Genomic DNA, 21,436 nt, shown 5'->3' on the forward strand with positions numbered 1-21,436 from the left:
CAGTCTATAGAATTATAGTCATAATTTGAAAATAGATCTCATTTACACATTCTCTTTTGTGTTATTGCATTTATATATACAGACTATACAGTACTGCTCTATTCATTTTCACAGTGATTTTCACAAAGCAATTCAGAGAAAACCTTTCAAATATGCTTAAAAGGCTCAGTGACGAAGAAGACAGTGATTCTTCTAATGATTACGATAAAAATTACAATAAATCATTGAGTGATGAAGAAGACGATGAAGCCACTGATGACATTTATTTTGACGATAAAATTAACTAAGAGTTGTTCAAGTTACAGACTGGCCAAGCCTTCAGGAACATGAAACGAGAGTCCAAGCTACAGGCCTCCAAAGCTTCCAAAGAGCCGGCCATTCCTCCAAGCTCCAAAGCCTTTAAAGATTCACTGGCCATTCCTCCAGAGATCCTAGCTATCCCTACCATGCCTCCAAGAAAAAGGAAATTCGTACCACGCATGCGTAGTAGAGTTCAAGGCGGCACCACCTCCAAAGAGCCTAGTAATGCATCTAAGAATGAAGAGGAGTCCAAGCTACAGACCGATCAAGCCTCCAAGAATGAAGCCGGCAACCAAGTTCAAGGCCCTAACGGTGGTGGGGGAGTTCAAGGGTGATTGGTTGGTATTTTATGTTCAGTTTTTGAAGTATTGGTAAGGTAAGGTAAGATTATTGTTAGGGTAGGATTTTGGGAGAAAGAGCTTGATATTTCAGTTGTATTGGTAGGGTATGATTATTGGTTATAATATCAAAAGCAAGCTGTTAATTTCATATTTTTTTAAGAAAAAATTTATGATGCTAAGATTTTAGTAGTTATAATTGAAGAATGTTGTTATCCTCTTGCAGTAATTGTAGTAGTTAAAAAATGTATGAAGCTGAGATTTTAGTAGTTGTAATTAACATATCCTCCATCAAGTTAATTTTTGTCAATTATCTAATTTTACTTATTTATAAATTATTTACCGTGCTCTTTACCAACTTTGGAGCATCCCTCTACCACTACATTTGATGTTGGTGCAAATAACGTCAATGCATACGGAGCTCCTTGAAGTTACTGTGACTTGTGTGGTGTGACATTTTTTGTGAGGTTGAAATTCACAACATGGCTTAGCACACATCCTGATTGTTGTGTGCAAAAACCGTTGCAAGAAGTGGGACAAGCGTGAGAAAAAACCAACAATATTTTTTCGGAGCATGTGCTTTAGTCTTCAGTAAGTTAGATGAAGTGTAATGGACGCTCATAGTACACGCGCGTGATGAAGCGACTCTGACAGGTGTCATGGTTTGAGACCCAACGGCCGGTTTATTCCAGCGCCAGGTGGGTTAACCATGGAGCCATTTTTCCAAGCTCTAGGGCCAAGAAAAGGAAGTCAGGTTGTATTGTAATTCGTAGGACACAATCAGTTTTGGCAAAAAAAAAAAAAAAAAAAAATCATTATTTTATGCAACAAGTGTTTGTAATTTTGCACATAAATTTATGGATTCCCACTTTAGCAATCATGATCCTCTGATCATGGGGATCAGGTGGTCAGAAGGTTGAACATTTATAAATCCGCTTAGTCTTGGACAGTCATATAAAGTAAGATTTTTGGTCATGATAGACTTTGTGATCTGCCCATATATGGCATGCATAGGCCTGCAATGATAATTAACCTTATAGCTTCTTTATATAAAATTAGCTTGTTTCTTTGGGACACCATAAAATAAGATGTTTTCTTGATCAAGATAATCTTGGAATTGTTTGAACATGATGTTTAGTTAATACTACATTTAATTAATTACTTTTTGCAATCAATTAATCAAGGTAAAAATGTCTTATCAACAAGTATAATTAGTTCTTTGTCCATGTCATGACCATGACCATAACTGTCATTGATGATCATACAAATTAAGAGGATAAAAAAAGGTATTGAAGCTCATATTCAACCATGTCATGCCCAGTATCAATTATCAAGGCACCCACATGTTCCAAAATTACCAAAAGAGAGAAGGAAAGACAAATAAAAGAATTATGATGAAGTAAAATGTAATTTGTGGTTGCAAGAGGATGATCAGGCTCTTAGGCCAATTGAGAGTTTTGATGTGACCACAAACTCTCAACCTCCATCTTCAAAAAACTGTATTGATTTCTGAAGTTCAAATTTTGAGATCTTGAGATTTTGAGATCTTGAAATTTTGAGATCTTGAGACATCAAGATCTTACTATCCGTCATCATACTGCTTACCTTAATCTCCCATTGAAATTCCCAATTCAACTTCAAATCAATAAGCGATTAGACTTCCTCAAACTTTTTGATGAACAATGGTTGCCTCATAAATAGACTCTTCAACCTATTTGCCTCATGTTGATTGCGAAGATGTTGTTATGGTCAATGGGAGGCACTTTCCAGGCAGAGTTACAGGGCAACTTAGAGCACTTTGGTGAATTAGGATTATGTAAAAAATGAAACAAGCAAAAATAAATTAATGTTCATATAATGAAACAAGGCATGGGATGAGGATTGATCAGTTGTTTTATGGTGTTGGAGGTTTTTGTAATTCTTGGACAACAGTAATTGTGATGTCACGCTCTCCCCTCTCATTTTTTTTCCTTATTCAACCCTCTCCTCTCTCATATTGCATACGTATATACAGACTATACAGTATTGCTCATTTTGATTCATTTTCACAGTAAATTCCATGAAGCATTCACCAGAGATTTAGAGAAAACCTTTCAAATATGCCTAAGAAGCTCAACGACGAAGAAACCAGTGATTCTTCTAATGACTACAATAAGGTTTACAATAAATCCTCCGATGAAGAAGACGATCAAGCTACTGATGACATTTATTTTCAAAATGAAATTGACGAAGAGGTGTTTAAGCTACAAACCGGCCAAGCCTCCATTAATGAAGCCGGCGGCAAAGTTCCAAATGAAATTGACGAGTACTACATGAATATGAAGCGAACGTCCAAGTTACCACAGGTCTCGAAAGTCTCCAAAGAGCCGGCCATTCCTCCAAGCTCCAAAGCCTTCAAAGATTAGCCGGGCATTCCTCCAATGATCCTGGCCATCCCGGCCATGCCTCGAAGAGAGAGGAGATTCCAGGCGCGCAGTACAGTTCATGCCTCCAAGAATGAAGAGGAGTCCAAGCTACAGAACGGCCAAGCCTCCAAGAATGAAGCTGGTGGCAAAGTTCAAGACCTTAGCGGTGGAGCCGGTGGCAAAGTTCAAGGCCCTAGCGGTGGAGCCGACGGAAAAGTTCAAAAGTGATGAATTGGTTGGTATTTGTTTTGTTTGTTTGCTGCTTTTTCTTTTTTCTTTCAATTTCAAGCATGAACTATTAATCCTCCCTATTTGATTGGGCTAACCCTAAACTAACAACATTTTAGGGAGCGTGTGCTTCAGTCTTCAGTAAGTTAGATGGAGTGTACCACAAGTACGTACACTCCGTCTTCAGTCTCTATTTTATATAGAGAAAAAAGAAAGAGAAAATAGTGTGCCGCACGTACAGTTTGTATTATATACATAAAAAGCCGGTTCCTTCTTCTTCTTCTTCTCTTGTCCTTGGAACGGCCTAGAACGATGCAGATTACTTGTGGTGGCGGTGGTGATGATAGATTTAGCGATCTTCCCGATGAAGTTGTTTATGACATTCTTTGTTTGCTCGAAATAAGGGACCATGCGAGACTGATGGTGGTGTCAAAAAGATGCCGAGCGTTGTACATATCAAACCCAAAGTTGCGTTTGAATAACATTAATGTCAAAAAATCAAGTCTATCTAATTGCCTCAACAACTTTGTGGATAGGTTGATGGATAAACGGTGCTTGTATGGGGGTGAAGACAGAGAGCCTTGAGCTCTATTAGTCTTTCGAAGGAAGCGTTGATGAAGACCAAGAACGCCGCCGGGTGAATACGTGGTTGCAGGAATTGGGTGGTGTTGCAAAATTTCACCTTCAATTCATTCACGGCAGTTGTCTTCTTCTTCTTCCTAATCAACCCTTGGCCATGCCACTTTGTAATTCCACAAGTTTCGTTAGCGTCGATGCCGGGAATGCCTATCTCAAATTACCCTCATCACCTTCTTATTTTGCTACAAAGCTCAAGATCCTAATATTAAACTCAGTTCGAATCCAAAAGAATGCAATTTAGGAGAATTGCTTTCATTTTTTAGGAGAATATATATAATGTATTCTGTATTCTGTATGTATGAATTATGAGCTATCAATATCATGTGCTTGACTTATGTGTAAAAAATGGTATGATGTTTTTTTCAAAATTGGTGCTTCTCATACAATGGAGCCGGCGGTAAATAATTTGAAATAAAATACGTAAACGAGTCATACATATATACGTTGCATGTGCAGGTGACAATTCATCCCAATGGGGATGTTGTGTAGGAAAAAAACTCAAGGACTTATATATATAAGTCCCTGGTTCCCGACGATTTCTTAAAACTTGTTATACATGTGTCATACGGACTTCCACTTGACGCTAATAAGTGATATATGGTTTCTTAACTAATAATCCAGGGAATGTCTTGCTTGATGCTGCTGGAAATCCCATTGTCACTTTAAGACGAAATGTTCGCTACCTACTTCATAACATCATATTTCTATTGATCACTTTCTAATTATTTATGTAAATACACACACACAAAAAAAAAAAAAAAAAGCAAGCCTCTAGCAATACCTTATACCCCTCCTTTTAATTAACTATTAATGTCATGGGTCAGTTGGGTTGAATCCGATTCAAAATTTGGTTTAGACTTGCAATTGTGTGATTGAAATTCTTTGGTTTTTGTTTCCTTTAACTTTAATTGGAAACATTTGTCTTAGGAACACATATTCACCTCCTCTAGACGTTCTTCTACGGGTCTAAACTGTTTTTCAGTAAATTTAATTTCTCATTTGTGCAGTTAACCTCAATATTCCATCGTAAATGAAAAGTTTTTAAGGGTGATAGTACAGACTCTGCCAACCTGCTCTTCGGCGCAAAGCTATCTTCAACATCCCAATTCAAGACCGAACTCTTCTTTGAACAAACACTTAGTGGGCGCACACGCACGCAAGGAGAGACATGAACAAGTAAAAGATGACAATTGGTAAAAGGACAAATATTACATTCGTTAACTATAGAGAAAAAGACGAGTAACACTGCCCATTTATAATAATAGAAAGCAAACAAAACTATACTCTCAGAGAGGTGAAAAGAAAAAAAAAAACCCTCTTCAGTCTTCATGGAAGATCGTTTCAGTCTAACTTAGACTCATGATACCCTCCATCACCTCTACTCTCATGCTCCCAACCCCCAGATGCATGGCCCCCTTCATCAGACAGGCATCTCCGTCTCTCGCTCTCTCCAGTAACTTGTGTGAGTATACAGGAACCCAGGCTACCCTGTTGCTCGCATGTCAAGCTTGGGATCCTACTTTGCTTCATAAAATCTTCTAACGGAAGGCTGGCTGCTTGAACAAGGCTCAACAGGCTCATTCCTGGTACCTCCAGATCCAGTTGCATGTCGTCGCGGTTGGGATGGCAATTCAGGTCTATTTGTCCGTTGCTGGTCTCAGCCTCCTCAGCTTGATCTCTATTGTGGCTGGCTTCATTCTCCGGATGATTTGTAGGCAACAAAGCATCTCTTGATATGCCATTCATTTCAGGTTCATCCTTATGGCGGTTTTCATCCTTTTGTGCAGCCTCCACTTCACGCTCTGATTGGCGTTTCTTCTTGCGCAACATTAGGGTTTTAAACCTGCGCTTTACAGTCATGCATACATTGCATGTGCACGTGGGCTTGTGCTTGCCCTTCCCACTTGGGGGCTGGATGCACACAATACAAGAGCAGCCAGGGCGGTGTCGGGGATGTTTGGTGGTGGCTCCAACCGAGGGTTCACCCAAATCTCCCACATTATCTCCCAGCACTGCAGCACTGGCTAAAGCATCCAAGCCAGAAGGTTCCCGTTCTTGGACAGACTTGTGGCTTTCTGCAACTTTTCGCTTCTTGAAATCTGGGGAAGATATAGAGAGGATTGAAAAAAATCAGAAAGTATTTTGAAACTCATTTTAAAAATAAAGGCTGTAAACAGTAAATAATAATATGTAAACAGCAACACCATGACCATTTTCATGGATTCATCAGAGGGCTGACTTCAACTTAGAACAAACTTCTGCTTCTAAAGTATAGTGTACAAGAATGTCGTCCATCTATTTATGACAATATGCACACAAACATCATTTATCTAAACACCTATAGACAAGCTCTGGTCCATTCAAATCCATGCATCCATATGCAGCCAACAGCCCAACACCAAGAAATGGCTACTATGATAAAAACATCCAGGCATTGTAGATGCATGCCCCATTTTTCACAAATGTATGTCTTAATAAGAATTTCAATAATATACATTTTTATTTCTTCTAAAACCAGTATCGAAACATACTGGACCATGGAACTTCTATTATAAAGAAGAAACATAGAGGTCGCGTTCATACCTTTGCTTGCTCTAAGAAGATTCTCCAATTGCTTTAGACTGATCTCCTCTGGAGCGGAGCAGGAGCACCTATGAGAACATTGCAAACCATAAGGGTATAAATTAAGCAGGAACCAACTTTCATCCAAGAAAGGTATTCAAAGGGGGAAACAGAATTACGGAATAGTGTTAGACCTGCTTGAATCCCAAACATTTTCTGAACACGTCCACTTCGAAGGGAGAAGAACATCCACAGGCAACCTTCGCCATTTGGAGCAATCATCACACTGAGCCCATTGCTCCTGTCCCCTGGATGAAAGTGTCCAGTCTATTCAGTGCAAGATGAAAATATTCATCACCAGATCAAATGCACACATTCTTCAACATGCACACAACGACTTGAAGATGAACATAATTTTATAAGTAATTGAAATATAATTAACATTTTTGTAACTTATCCAAAAAAAAATCACTAAAAAGCGCAAAATGGGCAATCCAAGTACATAAGAAGTATACAAGAGAAACACCTAGCTAGAAACGAAAATAATAATAATAATAAATAAATAAAGTACAAAATCATGAGAACTAAGAAAATGAGGATAGTCCAAAACAATTGTCCAGTGGTAAGGGGTATTGAAGAAGAAAGACTTTAGCTCCACCACCATCCTCTCACGGTCTTCAAAATTTCTATCATTTCTTTCTCTCCAAAGACACCACAAAAGGCAAGATGGTACCATCTTTCACACTATTGCACTTTGAGAACTGCCACTCTAACTCTCTTCAACAAGCGAAAAGGTCTCCCACTTGTCGAAGCATAACCCAAGTTAGCCAACACGACTGAAAATAGCACTCTATAAGGCACTAGTAATCAATCTCACAATGGAGAAGAAGATAATCCATAGACTCCCCACTCCTCTTACGCATACAACATCAATCAACAACAATGACTTGCCGCTTCCTTAGGATATCCATGGTGAGGATCTTCCCTAGAGTGGCCAACCAAGCAAACAATGGCCGCTCTCATGGGAACCTTAATCCATCAAATACTCTTCCAAGGGAAGGGAGTACCATCATGGGAGACAAGGACGTTATAGAATGATCTAAAGTCGAACAACACTCTCTTGGAAGGGGACCAACAAAGGTTGTCTTCACTTTCCTGTCTCAATCTAAAAGAGTACAACAAATTGAAAAATGAAGCAAAGACATTCATCTTCCAATCATAAGCTGATTTGATAAAGCTTCTATTCCACTAATGGGAGCCAAATAACTCCATGATCTGCTACGAAAGCATCATTAATGCGAGCAAGCAATACTATACAAATTTGAGAAAGCTTCCTCGAGGGCCTGAAGATGAATTAGGTGTTGAGTCTTCTTGTATCTAGAGTATCTTGTCCCCTAAAAGGATCCATATCGTTCTTTGCATGCTCATGAGCCCTTGGTCAAAAACAAAAAAACTAAAATAATATAGAAGTAAACATATAATAGAGAGGCAGTTGAGATGCAGAGGAGGCACATTAAAAGACCAAGGCAGGGCTTAGTCACCTAATTAGAGTATCAACTGCATTGCGTCAAACCTTAGCTGTTTAAAATCTTAAAAATATTATTTTTTGGAACCCAGCCCAAAATACACTCCCTTCATCCCAAATTGTTTGTCCACCTTAGAAAATCCAACCTTTTAAGGGGATGTCATCTAATATCTTGTCTTTGAAATTACAAATTACAAATTTTTAAAATTTCCCTTCCTAGTTTAAACTCAAATAAACAAATAGAATAAGGTATTGACTTTTTGAATAAAGCAAATGGCATATTGAGAAAATTAATTAAATTATGTACATTGACTTTCCAAAGTGGACAGTATTTTGTGACATCTTCAAATAAGATAGTGGACGTGCAATATAGGACACAAAGAGAATGAAAAATGAGCAAATAACATCTCTATAACGAGCTGAAATATATATATATATATATATAAAAGGCTAGACCTTCAAAGCTGTGTTAATTTACCTATTCAGCAATGACAAGTAATAAGATACATTATATACATCCTTACCTAGATGGGAGGGTAGTGAATATAGTCCTCTTTCCAAAAACCGGTGGTTCCTGAATGAATGAACAACAGTGAATCAATGATCATTTTACTTAGAATATGCTGTAACATTAGATTCAACACTTTAAACCTATCAAGTATTCATTACTTATCTTACTTGATAAAAGTAAACATACAAAAGGACTGATTGGGGTACACTTACATCATATTCTTCAAATTCATGATCCTCAATAGTAACAATGCTTGGCTTGACGCTTGGGGGTGGACGAAGCAAGTCTTGTGCTTCTTCCCATGTAAGTCTCAGCTCCAGAGCCTCTTCACTATGCATTAGCAGCCTCTTACTTTTAGAGCCAATATTTCGAGTCTTCTTCTTCTCGGAAATTGGTGTTGGTTGCTGCAATGAATCTTCAATTATCCTGCCTCCATGGTTATCACTTTTACACATCCCAATATCCCCATCCCCTATATGCACATTTTCAGCAAGAGCATTTAGAAGAGGTTCTCTGCTTCCTTTCATTGTTTGAAAAAGCCCAGAGTAACCACTGCCTGAAGGCAGATTCTCAATAACACCAGAAAAGGAGTTTTCCCTAGAAGGCGTGCCATTAGGAAGGGCAGATGTCTGAGCATCCTGTCAATAACACAAAAAGACTTAAGATATGATCTGAAAGTAAGATGACACATATAGTGGCGTGAAATATGCCTACGAACCTGTGTGTCTTCAGTGTTCGACGCCTTTCGAAACCCCATGACAAGTTTACCTCCAGGATCTATCCGACTAAATGTCACTGCGCCAAAAGCAGATCAAATAATGAAACAAAATATGACATAATACTCCAAGTGTCTCACAATAGATTTTAAAAGTTACAAATGGCACACATAGTATCAATTCACATGGTATCATTAAAAATTAACTAAAGAGATGCTCCTTGCAAATTAATATACAAAACCAACTGACAACTGCATAGTATCAATAGATGGGATTGTAGATTAGGTCAAAATAATATATATATAATTGGCCCCAAGGGGAGATCAAAATAATAAAAACTTAAATATGAGATTTTGGCATGAGTAGTATACAGATTTTGAAAACAATAAAATAGAGGGATTGAAAATACTAATTTTTATATACAGATTTTGGCATGTCTCAAAACTTTCCTCTTCCCGGCAAACAAAGTTCAAAGTACTGCCATACATTGAGCTGTACAAGCTTATCACAAAGCAGATCATAAGATAAATATAAAAAATCCATGGACTAAATATCACCCTCTATACCAGGCTATAATGAAGCATACCAGTGTCACCAGCTCGTAATTGCATAGATTGTATGCAAGGGGTAACACCCTCTAAAACATACATCCTGCTGTTGTTATTGGGCCAAAATCTGAACTGAAACGTCCACTCATTCCCCTTCACATCTTGAATCCTTAAGGGCAGGCCTTCTGATTGAGAAATAGGAGGAAAATATGCCTGCATTGACTTTCAGTTAATACACACAAACAGGGAAGAGAAAGAAAGAAATGAAAGAAGAAAGAAAAAAACAACACACACACACACACAGGCATGAAAAGGCACGTATGAAAATGAACTTTTAAACTTACTTCAGCACATGCTTTTGGGAGAACCAAACGACCAATTCGGCCAGCATCGCTGGCACTAAGCACTTTCTCGAACAATGGCACAATAGTGGAATTCAAACTTTGCAAATAACATAGTTAAGGGGAAACACCACGCTTCAATCAATGGATAAACAATAACATGCATATAATTACAGAAGAAGATAATATTTTAACAAAGTTAGACTTAATCGTAGAGGGGGGAAAAAGAATGACCAAATTAAGGATACTCTCCAGATAGTTGCTCCAGTTCTTGGTCAGTAATCCTCGGCCAGTATCGAGGAAGTAACTGATTCTTCCCACGTCCTTCAGCAGGTGGCCTAGCAATTCGCATCTGAACCAGACTTTTATTTGTCTCTGGACTTACACTGAGGCCAGTTTTCAGGGGTTTGGGCAATATGGGGCGAGATCTTTGCCCTTGCTGGAAGGGAGAAGGTGTTTTGCTCTGTTCCATTCCATCTACAACGCCACCAGAAAAGGGTAGCACAAAATTTGGAGTTCCCAAGGTCATACTCAAAGAAGGCTGAGCTAGTGATTCATGTGTATCTTTTCCCTCTAACATTTGTCTGCTATTGTCTGGTTTGGAAAATGTTACTGACCCAACAGATGGTTGAGTCGCATTCGAAAAGCCAGTGCCAACTTGAGATGCATTTGCTTCACCTCTCTGAGATTGATGCAAGAGGTTTGGTTCATTAGCTTCCATGATTCTGCACAATTGCATAAGTTTTCCCTCATCGACACCATCACTAACCAATCTTTTCCCAAAAGCACTGGATAATGAATCACCAACATTATTTATAGTCAATGAACCAAATCCATTAAGAATGTCACCCCTCCAGATCTGCATGAAAAGAATAAAAAAACTTTGTTTAAAGCCTAGTCTTACAGCCATATAACTAACTATTCTATTAGCACTCTGAAGTATTGCTCCTTACACCCAATACATGCCAACAGGTTAGTCAAATGACATGGCTGGTAGCGTCCTCCACAAATGATATTATCAGAGACAAGCAAGCCACAGTAATTAGCTAAACCTCAAGCTAAAATTAAGTTCAAAGAGGAAGAAAAAGGTCCTTCCCATGACCATTTTAACCACATCCATGACCCTATACCTTACCCAAAAAAAAAAAAAAATCATGACCGTATATATGTATGACTGGTGACCAACAATTCCATATCCCTTTTTGTGAGGAGTGAAAGAGAGAGGGAGAGAGAAAGAAGAGTAGTATGTCAATTCAAGCATTTCAACCGCTGTCTATTTGAATGAGTTCCATAGAAAAAAGCAATAATCACCAGCACTAGAGTTAAAAATTGTCATACTTGCAACTGTATACATATATATAAAACATACGCACACCAAAAGCACAGCCAGGGACAGCTGAGATTAAAAGTAAATATTTAACCCATATAAACATAATTGAATGAAGTAAAAAACACTGATTGTAACATATTGAAACATTATAGGTACATCTTACTGAAAAAAGTCCAGAGCTTTTTGCGCAGCTAATACACCCCACACCGCCAAAATCCATGTACTCATACAAAGGTCTAGAGATTATGCAGCCACAGTGGATACGCTGCCATGCAAAATTTAGTTACATTTCAAAAGTTCAACAAAAAAAAAAAAAAAAGGAAAGCTTTAACCAAAAAATGAAAGACGCCACTTAGAAGCTTACCTTGCTGCATAAACTGCATTCCCTCCAACCAGTTTCCTCTGTGTGGAAGGTATCACAGAAAACCATATCCTCATAGGCAGATCTAAGTAGAGAAAGCACCACATCAAATAAGCCAAGCAAAAATATTTACATCAAATAAGGTAAATAAATAAATAGAATGATACAACATGTTCTATTGATCATTGTTTTGATGTAAACTAAAATACAAATATTCAAATATCAGTTGCCAGTGTAGACCATCAAACCTCTGTTATTATTTTCAAAATGGCATTTACACTATGTAGTTCAGAGCATTAACAATTACAAAGTATCTATAGATTCATCCTAACACAAGTGGAAGCAAGGTAACAGAAGTTAGACAAAAGTCAAAATAGGAGAAGTTGAAAAACAAATGCATGATTCTGCCCGTGCCAAATTAAAAGTTACTAAACCGCGTGCATGCACAAGCATATAATTTACTTTTGTTTTTCTTTTCTGAGCATGCACATTCAAAACTAAATGTACCTCATCCACCCACAAAAGCCAACAAAATTACAAAATGAGCCAAATGGTTTGAAATCGAGAACAATCACAACAGTTGAATCGCTTGATCGCTATTAATAAGGGTAGAAATCAAACCTATTGCATAAGTCTCAGATTAATCTCAACAGAGGATTATTGAGTAAATTAGATATTACCATCCTAATAAAGAATATACTATTTTTAATAGGTTCTCAACGGGCTGGCCCACAAAAAATTTGAACCCTTATAACCTGGGATAGCCACTGATTCAGTAGAGTTACCAAGTTGTGCTTCATTCAGTAAATTGTGGTTACAGGATGAAATTGAAAGTTTGAGCATCAACTATACTCTTTGGTAAAATAGCATTAGCCAGTTTAGTAATTGTAGCGAGGCCCATTTTCATTATCTAATTATAGGTTAGCTAAGTACAATGCCACTAATTTCTTCCCAATACAAGCTCACGTTCTAAAATAGAAAATCCAACAACCACGAAAATGTCAACTGATTAACACAAATAGAAACAGCTTCAAGAGCAACGCACTAAGTCAAACGCCCAACATAGGAAAAACCCAATATCAACAAAATTCAATACCTCATAAACCCCGAGCTTGCCCCTTTACAAAACCAAATCACCCCAATAATATGTAAAAAGAAAAATTGCATTGAAATCCAAGACAACAAAACTACATAGAGAAGGAAATTACCCGCACTTGTGGCAGAGATCGGCAAATCCACCGGATCGTAGAGGCCAGCCTCTCTTCCATTCGTGAGGGGCGGTTGTTCCACACGAGGCATTCATGCAAATTTTGGACGCCATTAAGCCAAAATTGAAGGCTTCAAACAGAACAAGACGCAAATCCAAATCAAAACCCTAAAACCCCTTTTGACCAAAACCAAAAATTGAATCAAACAAACCATCATTAGCCACATCACGCACAGACACTCTCACACACACATACTCGCATGCTTTGCGAAAACTGGTACGAACTAGAAAACAGAAAAAACACCAACCTTGTCCCAGTAGTTGAAGAAGAAAAATCTAGAATTGCCTCTCATCACATTGACAAAAACAAATCCACTCTACCGTTTACGCTTATAACACTCTAATTTCCCAAGCAATAGCAATACTACTGCTTCTAATAATTGATAATAGTCCAAGCCGAAGAAGACCGAAGTCAGCCCGGCGAAGATGTTCCCGGAAAGCGTGACGGCGGTGGTTATTGCTTTTACCCAAGTCGTGTATTTGTGTGTTGTGAGAGAGAAGGGGGAGAGAGAGTGCATGCAAAGCAAACAGATTGCATAAAATGCATGCACGACACTTGAAGACACGCCGCTTAACAAGTCGTCTCTCTCTCTCTCAACTCTTTTACTATTGCTCTTTCTCTCTCTCTCTCTCTGTTCCCTTTTTTTTTTCTTTTCGGACACTGATACGGTGACCCGGGGTTGCGTGGGGGAGCGTGACCTGGCAGGCGGTATTAGTGGTAGAGACTACTGCGGTCACCCACGGCTGGAATGACTGCATCAGATTTATGGCTGCGGGGCCACGTTTTAATGTTGAGTAACGCTTATTTTAAAACATAAATATAAAAAATAGCATTATTCATATATATATATATATATATATATTAAAAAGAAAATTGGTTTATATATTTATATATGTAAAATTTGTGGTTACGTTGAACTTGTACGGATTCTTCTTTTATTTTTGTTTAACTCTTTTGTGGGTAACAACATGCATGGGTTGTTCTTGTTAAGGATATAAATAGTCCTTAGTGATAAATATTGATTTGTATTCCCTAAATCAAGGGAGATTTAAGGGATATGATTGTATTTGAAATATTTCAAATTATATGTAAAACTCTATTTATTATAAATCAAGGAAAGATGTAGCCTATAATGGCTTTAGTGTGTGGATGTAGGCTATATGCCGAACCACCTTAATTTCTGTGTTTATTCTATTTCCTTCATATTTATCTTATTATATGTTCTTATATGGTATCAGAGCCTTTTGGCTAACGCCATTGTTCGATCTAGTGCTCCTTTGATTTTTTTTTTCTTCTTCTTCTTTCAATCTTGTTTACATGTTCTTGATAGTCAATATTTTTGTAGATCTCTTCACAGTAGATCTTACAATTATATATGACCATATCAAAACAAACAAAAAAAATGCAATCCGGCAGCTTTGTGCCTTCACCAACAATCCACCAACTCAGCACCGCCTCTTGCCATGGCCCAATGTCGAGTTCCGCCATTCGCAGCCCGATTTGATCTCTTTGCCGCCGTCCCGGCCATCCACGGCTTTGATCCGGTGCCTTCTCCTTCAACACGGCTCCTCATTGTCATTGCAGCCGCATTAAACACCTACTGTGTCTTCTTGTTCATCTCACCCGGTAAGAATCAAGTTTTGGTTTGAGGTCCAACGGCAAGAGAAGAAATTGACTTTTTGTTTGGTCTGAAAAAAAAGCCCAAAGAGGCAAATCTTTTGGCCTTGTGGCCCATTTCAAGTCAATAGTTGGCTCATTCCGGCCACAGTTGCCGATGACAAAATTCCAGCCAAATGTTGCCGATGACAAAATTTCGGCCAAAAGTTGCCGATGTCAAAATTCCGGTCAAAGTAACCGATGCCGGCCAAAAAAAAAAAAAAGTTGCCGATGTTCAAGTGCCGGCCACAGTCGCCGAAGTTCAAGTTCAAGAGCATGTTTCAAATCAGGTGCCATCAACTCCAGCCACTCGATATGTTCAAGATCAACGATCACTAACGGACCGTTCATCTTGCGGGGGCATGTTAAGGATATAAATCCTTTTGATTAATGAGGATTTGATTTGTAATTATTGATGATTTGATTTGTTATTAATTACCCTTAATTCAAGGGATTTGTTTTGTATTTGAAATTATGTTAAAGCTCTATAAGTAGAGCTATGTAATCAAATCATTCATCAAGGAAAGATGTAGCCTATAATGGCTTTAGTGTGTGGATGTAGGCTATATGCCGAACCACCTTAATTTCTGTGTTTATTCTATTTCCTTCATATTTATCTTATTATATGTTCTTATAGTTCTTGTTCATATTATTGTTTAATTATTATTATTATTGAGTTGTTGAATGAATAATATCAACTATTTTATATGACTATTTTAAGTTTTTGTGTTACATAATGATTAAAGTAAAAACTATATATTTTTTATATGGACAAAAAATTTCTTCAAAATGAGTTGAAGATAAATTTTTTTATTAAATTGGTATTTATTCTTAAAATATGTAATTCCTACATGTTTTTTAATAGAGCATATAAATAATATAATTCTTACATGCATTTAGAATCATTAATATAACCCGTGTCGTGTCGCGTATAGAGTACGCAAATAATGAAATAATTAGTTGTGATACTTAATCTATTACAACTTACATTAAGATAATGACCAAACAATTGTAACCTAAGGGATGTAGCCCTAGATTATTCTTGTCCAGCTACAAAAGTATTGATCATTTTTAAAATTATTTCACTTTTATTGCACAATCTTTTTGTAATTTTGCTTTAAATAATACCTTCTTTTTCATTGTTCTCTCTAAGCTTTGTTTGTGTCACATCAAAATAATTTGTTCAAACAAAAAATAAAAAACAAATCCTCTAAAAATCTTTAACAAATTACTTATGAAATAGGAAACACCATACAGAGCCTTGACTTTTTTCTTTTTTTTTCTCTTTTATTTGTTGGCATCAGGATCCTTGAAGTCGAAGCTCCTGGCATTGGTATTATCATAATATGTTGACTTTCGTTTAGCAAGATGCAAAATAACCCAATTAGCACGGTAGCACGTACCCACCTATATAAATACCAATATATATATATATTGAATTTGTTAATCACGTTTGGTGATGATTTTGTTTAACTCCATGATTTGCACGTCCAGAGAAATGCATGGACTGGTGGGATTAAAAAATTAAAAACGAAATATTCAATGTGATTTTTAGGCCTTTTTGTTGCAATGCAGAGACAAAGATTAATTATTATTAATCTTTGACAAAAATTAAAAAATGATGATTATTATTATTATTTTGGCATTCTGGCTGGTGTTTAATGGGTTTGGCCATATAATAATTCTCAGGCACTGGGCTCCCAGGCTTGATATTGAGCTAACAATGTCAATCTTGTAAGTGACACTACAAGCAATTCAAGCCCAATTAAACAACTTTTTTTTTTTTTTTAATTCAAAGCAAGAGAGGGGAAAAGAGCCCAACAACTTGATACACTAAGAATCTTACTTGGGTATTGATATGCTTTCTTAACACGAAATTCGCATAGTTTGGGCTTGGCCATTTGACAACACTACTTCGATTACTTTTCAATTTTTCGACATAATATATATTTGACGATGCCATACTTCGATTTACACGTCATACTTTACCTGCTTGCAAGTTGCAACAGTAGTAGTAGTAGGTAGCATTTAGTTCGTCAACATTGTCTTGTTACAAGTTACAACCGCATCACAACGAAAAGGTAAGACACAATATGAGGTGTGATTCGTTAAAAGATTAATGACCAAACACCATACCCAACCAGAGCACTGCCCAATAGTAAGTTGGACACTTGACAGGGTTTATGCAGAGGATAGAGAACCCATGACATGGAAAAAAACAATGAACTATTGAGAGGTATGAAACCACTCATTCTGTCAACTCAACAATCTTTAAGTTTCTTATTATTCTTTTTTAAGCAAATAACTGACTTAGACATCAAAGTATTCTTCCGTTGAAACACACAACAAGATTACTCGTGTTTATTTTCTAATTATTGCAAGTTTTGTAGGTCAGAAATACGGTGTCCAATCAACTGATTATTCAACGGTGATAATATATGTTTGGTTCAGCAGTTCTAAAATATATTACTTAGGAAAATAATAATTTCAAAACACATCTAATCAAAATGCAACTTTTAAAACACAATTAAGCATAAGATAAAATTTGTAGTTTTAAAAGTATTACCTTCATAGGTACTGTAGTTTTTTTTTTTTACATCATCTAAGTCAAATCTTTTTTTTTTAAAATGCATGATTTTGAAGGTAGTTAAAGGTAAAAATTTGGCTTAAGCGTTTTAAAAAAAATTACATTACATTTGTTGTAGTTTTTTTTAAGAGTCCATATTTAATTTCACTCCACAACACTTATGCTATAGTTTTTAAATGATTATTATTATTATTTTTTTCCTCTCTTTTTCTAATTGTTAATCGCGGTCATTCATTTTAAATTCAATCGTTTATAAAATGTCGGTTGTTTTTGTATAACCGAAGCATTAAATGTTGAATTTGTTTTAGCAAGATTTAAATAATTTTATAGACCATTAAATTTAAAATAAAGAGTTATAATTAATAATTAGAGAATTTTTAATTTTTTTTCCAATATAAAGGAATCCGGATCCTTTTCAATAGCACCGGGTCCGGGACACATTTGACGAGTTTTTTTTTTTTTTTTGGGTTTAAAAACGCTTGTCGCGTGCAAGACGCACGCACGCACTCTGAGTAAAAAATTTTACCGGGAAAGTTGAAAAGCAGAAAAAACTGAAAAGTGGGCTTGGCGGGATCACATGTATATAAATGAGCAGAAAAGCCATTCTTAGTTCTCACAGTGAGAGGCTCAGATTTGAAGTTGTCTAAAACCCCTAAAATTCGTAGTGTACAAGTAGTCCGACCTTATAACAGTGCGATGTTCATTGGGTAAGTCCGCTATATTTTGAGTTTTTTTTTTTTCTTCTCTCCCTTTTGGTAAATTTTACGCTCATTCAGCTAAATGCTCTTTTGCGGTCAAGGGAGAAACAATTAAAATGGGAAAATTGCTGATTATTCACATTTTTTACTTTTTTTTAATTTGTTGAGTATTCGATTTTATATGTCCATGGACCATGGGAAACTAGCAAATTTGTGTTTATTTGTTGTGTGTAAAATGGGATATTTGAGTTTGCCAAATCAATGTACATGCTGGTTTAATTGCAGCTTTGTACGTGTTGTTGGTATTTGTTTGTTGTGAGAAAATGCTTTGGAAAGGAAGCCAATTTTTTTAGGATTTTTAAGCGTGCATTGTTTAAAGAAGGCTGTTTCATTTTTTGTTAATTTGTGAGACACTCTCCTTTTACTTGTTGGGAATAGTTTAAGTTTTCAATTTATGGTGTCCATGGATTATATACTGGTTGATTGATGTGGAACTATCTTGTGGGTCTTTGATTGTGTGGCTAATAATTAGGTTTCAATGGACTCTTGAGAACCCCATAAGCAAATTTGGAGATGCAATCTAAGAAGGAACAGAGAGGGACAAGATTATAGATTTTCTGGGGAGTCCTGCTTGTTTGGTACGTGCTCGTTTTGGGTCTCAAACGTTATGGATGGTAAATTTGAAAACTGGCTCAGTAACAACTCAGCTCATGATGCTAAGGACAAAGTACTGGTCCCAAATTGTGTGATCTCAGGGGGAATTAGGTTCCATCCGGATGTAGAGGCCTTGTCGAGTATAGAAGATAGAGACCCATTAGGCAATGCTTCAGAGTCTGCAAGTTGTAATGCTCACTTGGAGAAAAGGGATGCTATGATGAAATTGTGGCAAGAAATGAAACAGAATGGTTTCCTTTCGCCACCTGCATGCACACCAGCTCCAAGAAAGGATGCCATGAAGCGCAGACATGACATGGCGAGTATAAAAAAAAAGGTTGCAAAGATAGAACAACAGGTTAATAGGTTCACTAAGGTTGTTGCACCAAGTGGGTTGCTGGAAGAACTGAACCCGGGGATCATAAACCGCCTAAGAAACAGCAAACATGTCTATTCAGTAATTCGGGCCTTGGTTAGAGGTGAAAAGTTAGAAAATACTCGAAGCATGCAGCAAAGCCGGTTTAAAAAGAAAATTAGGGATAATGATTTGAATGAACGTTCGAATACTCTATCAGGTGGCAGTCAAGTCAGTGGATACCTTATGTGCCAGAGTAGGCCTATGCATATCAATTCAGAACATGAAGGAGGGGTGGCTTGTGATTTGAGTGTAGCGGTGAGAAAGGGTGAAGATCATGGGGATGACAAACATGAAGTAAGGTCATGGTCGTTTGAGAATACGGCTTCAGAGAATGTGAAATCTGATCGTGACACCGTGTCAACAGAGAATACAAGTTCTCAAGAAGGGCCAGCAGAGACTGCAATGGATTCTCCTTTTGATCCCAAAGGTTAGTTGTGATTTAAATGGAAAGATTCTTTCTCATGCTTATTGCTTTACATTAGTCATTTATTATTGAAGGTTGGTGGAAATGGATAAATCTAAGAAAAATTGAATACCAAACATCTATGGCTAGGGACATTGCCACTGTTAACATAAGACACCTTTTCTTATGTCAAGCTTTGCTTTGCCTTGTCAACTGAAGCATAATCCTACACTAAAAACTTCTGTCCAAGCTAGATGACAAAACTTACAGTTCTCTTTTAGAGTGTACCTTTGTTTATGAGCTATGCATCCAAGCAGGCCTTAATGACGTATTGTCAGGGTTGCAAATTTTATATAGAACATAAAAACTTGAGGTGGATTTCTGGATTGCACAATCTTATAAAGAATTTAATTTAAAATTTAAAACTCAATTGCAAAACAACATATATAAGATTTACTTTTCAACTTTTAAGCTGCAACTGTCTCGCTTATTTCCCACTTTAATCATTGTTACATTTCACGACCAATTGAATGAGCAATAGACACATTCATGCATACGTGCATGTACCAAGATGCTCTACAGGAAACTGGTTTCTCTGCGTGCATTTACTTCATTCCCATTCCCTCTCTATGCTCAAAGTCAAAGTTACTAATTACTTAGTTCATATTGTCTAAATAAAATGCCAATTTGGGAATTTTTTTTCTCCATTTACGATTTTCTTTTCCTGATACTAATCATCAGAAAAGTAGAGAACATCTTAAACTGATATGGATTTTGTTATTGCTTCCCATATGCAAATCTAGCTTCTCAATGGTTGGGACTCCTTTGCCAGGACATTAGAGCACGCCTTGCAGGTGTATTTTACTTTCTTGAAGCTTGCCTGTGCACTAGTGAAAGTTAATGATCTGAAGTACTTTATGTGTACATAACTTCTCTTTGTTTGTGCAGCATTAAGGTGTAGTAGGATGAGGGTTCAGGATGTACCCCAACAAGAACTGCCTTTTCTAATATCGAAAGAGTTCTCATCTATCAAAAAAGATGACCAATTCTCTGCTGTTGAATGTCCCATAAGTATAATTGCTTGCTCGCATCAAGTGAAGTGGACTACACTGTTTGGTCAGATGGATGAAGCACTTCAGGAGGAAATGAATCATCTAGTAAGTTCAATAGGATTTAGCTTTACTGCATGGTGTTCAAAGAGAACTCTTAGTCCCTAGGTGATTCTCAGAACTGTGAATTGTATGCTTGTTTGCTAGAGATGATTTACTTCCATGGTGAGGACTTCAAACTTGCACGCTGTGAAATGAAGAATACATTGTAGTTGAATGTAGTTTTGAGCTGATTATGAAGTATTTGTATTCAATCACTTTCTTGATGAATTTCACTTCCATTCACTTGTTAAATCACAAAACAGGATTACTGTATTTGTAGATACACAAAAAAATTCCCTACAAGCATATTAGCACTGAAAGTGAAAGGGCTTTTGGTCTTAAAAGCTTCTGTCATGCTTTTCCAATCCCAATTTGTTTTGGATGAGTAACAATTTTTTTTGACAAGAACAATTTAGGCTTCTTATTTTTTTTCTCAAAGGATACTTTGTGGATATTGTAGGGTCGTTGAATCATTTTTTTTTTTTTTTTTTTTTTTATGTAAATTGAATTCTGAGAGAGTATTTACAATTTCTCATCTGGACTTCAATTTCAGGAGATCTGGTTGAACCAAGTAGAAGAAATGCACATGCGGGCAATGTGTGCCGCATTTCAATTGTAATGCAAGAAATGATATCAGCACCAGGCATATCAGAGTGTAATACCACCTGCTGCTTGAGGTTCCTACAGAATTGTTCTTAAGTCTGTCTGAACTGCCAAATCTTTCATTAAGAGTTCTTCCTGAAATTCATTTTCCATGCTCATCTCTAGCTGCATGCATATAAGTTTTGATTAGTTCT

General features: G+C 36.9%; 1 protein-coding gene and 1 pseudogene across 3 annotated transcripts; one reads left to right on the plus strand and one right to left on the minus strand.

Annotated features, from left to right (window-relative positions):
* Window positions 1–5,075: 5,075 nt before the first annotated feature.
* HSI2 (B3 domain-containing transcription repressor VAL1) lies at window positions 5,076–13,652 on the minus strand. 2 transcript variants are annotated; one of them, XM_059574170.2, is made up of 13 exons: window positions 13,320–13,652; window positions 13,013–13,142; window positions 11,808–11,889; window positions 11,607–11,708; window positions 10,362–10,972; window positions 10,117–10,213; window positions 9,811–9,985; window positions 9,227–9,303; window positions 8,721–9,146; window positions 8,522–8,571; window positions 6,667–6,780; window positions 6,494–6,561; window positions 5,076–6,009 (listed from the first exon to the last, which is right to left on the minus strand). In XM_059574170.2, the coding sequence occupies exons 2-13, from the start codon at window positions 13,123–13,125 to the stop codon at window positions 5,252–5,254; spliced, it is 2,673 nt and encodes an 890-aa protein (XP_059430153.2). In that variant the 5' UTR covers window positions 13,126–13,142; window positions 13,320–13,652; the 3' UTR covers window positions 5,076–5,251. The 2 variants fall into 2 exon arrangements, with proteins under 2 accessions (XP_059430153.2, XP_059430154.2); XM_059574171.2 differs by having other exon boundaries at window positions 13,013–13,188.
* Window positions 13,653–17,941: 4,289 nt separating this feature from the next.
* On the plus strand, window positions 17,942–21,371 carry LOC132164678 (uncharacterized; annotated as a pseudogene). The gene is made up of 5 exons (XR_015913023.1): window positions 17,942–18,022; window positions 18,546–19,512; window positions 20,292–20,342; window positions 20,437–20,645; window positions 21,193–21,371. The product of XR_015913023.1 is annotated as an uncharacterized LOC132164678 (transcript).
* Window positions 21,372–21,436: the final 65 nt, after the last annotated feature.

Source organism: Corylus avellana, chromosome 8 (genome assembly GCF_965113065.1).
Source record: "Corylus avellana chromosome 8, dhCorAvel1.hap1.2, whole genome shotgun sequence".
Lineage (NCBI taxonomy): Eukaryota > Viridiplantae > Streptophyta > Magnoliopsida > Fagales > Betulaceae > Corylus > Corylus avellana.

Coding starts and splice junctions, on each gene's coding strand:
- HSI2 (XM_059574170.2), bottom strand. CDS start 13,125: ATGGCGTCCAAAATTTGCATGAATGCCTCGTGTGGAACAACCGCCCCT. Junction 9,986..10,116: donor TCCCAAAAGCATGTGCTGAA/GTAAGTTTAAAA, acceptor AAGTCAATGCAG/GCATATTTTCCTCCTATTTC. Junction 6,562..6,666: donor AATGTTTGGGATTCAAGCAG/GTCTAACACTAT, acceptor ATGTTCTCATAG/GTGCTCCTGCTCCGCTCCAG.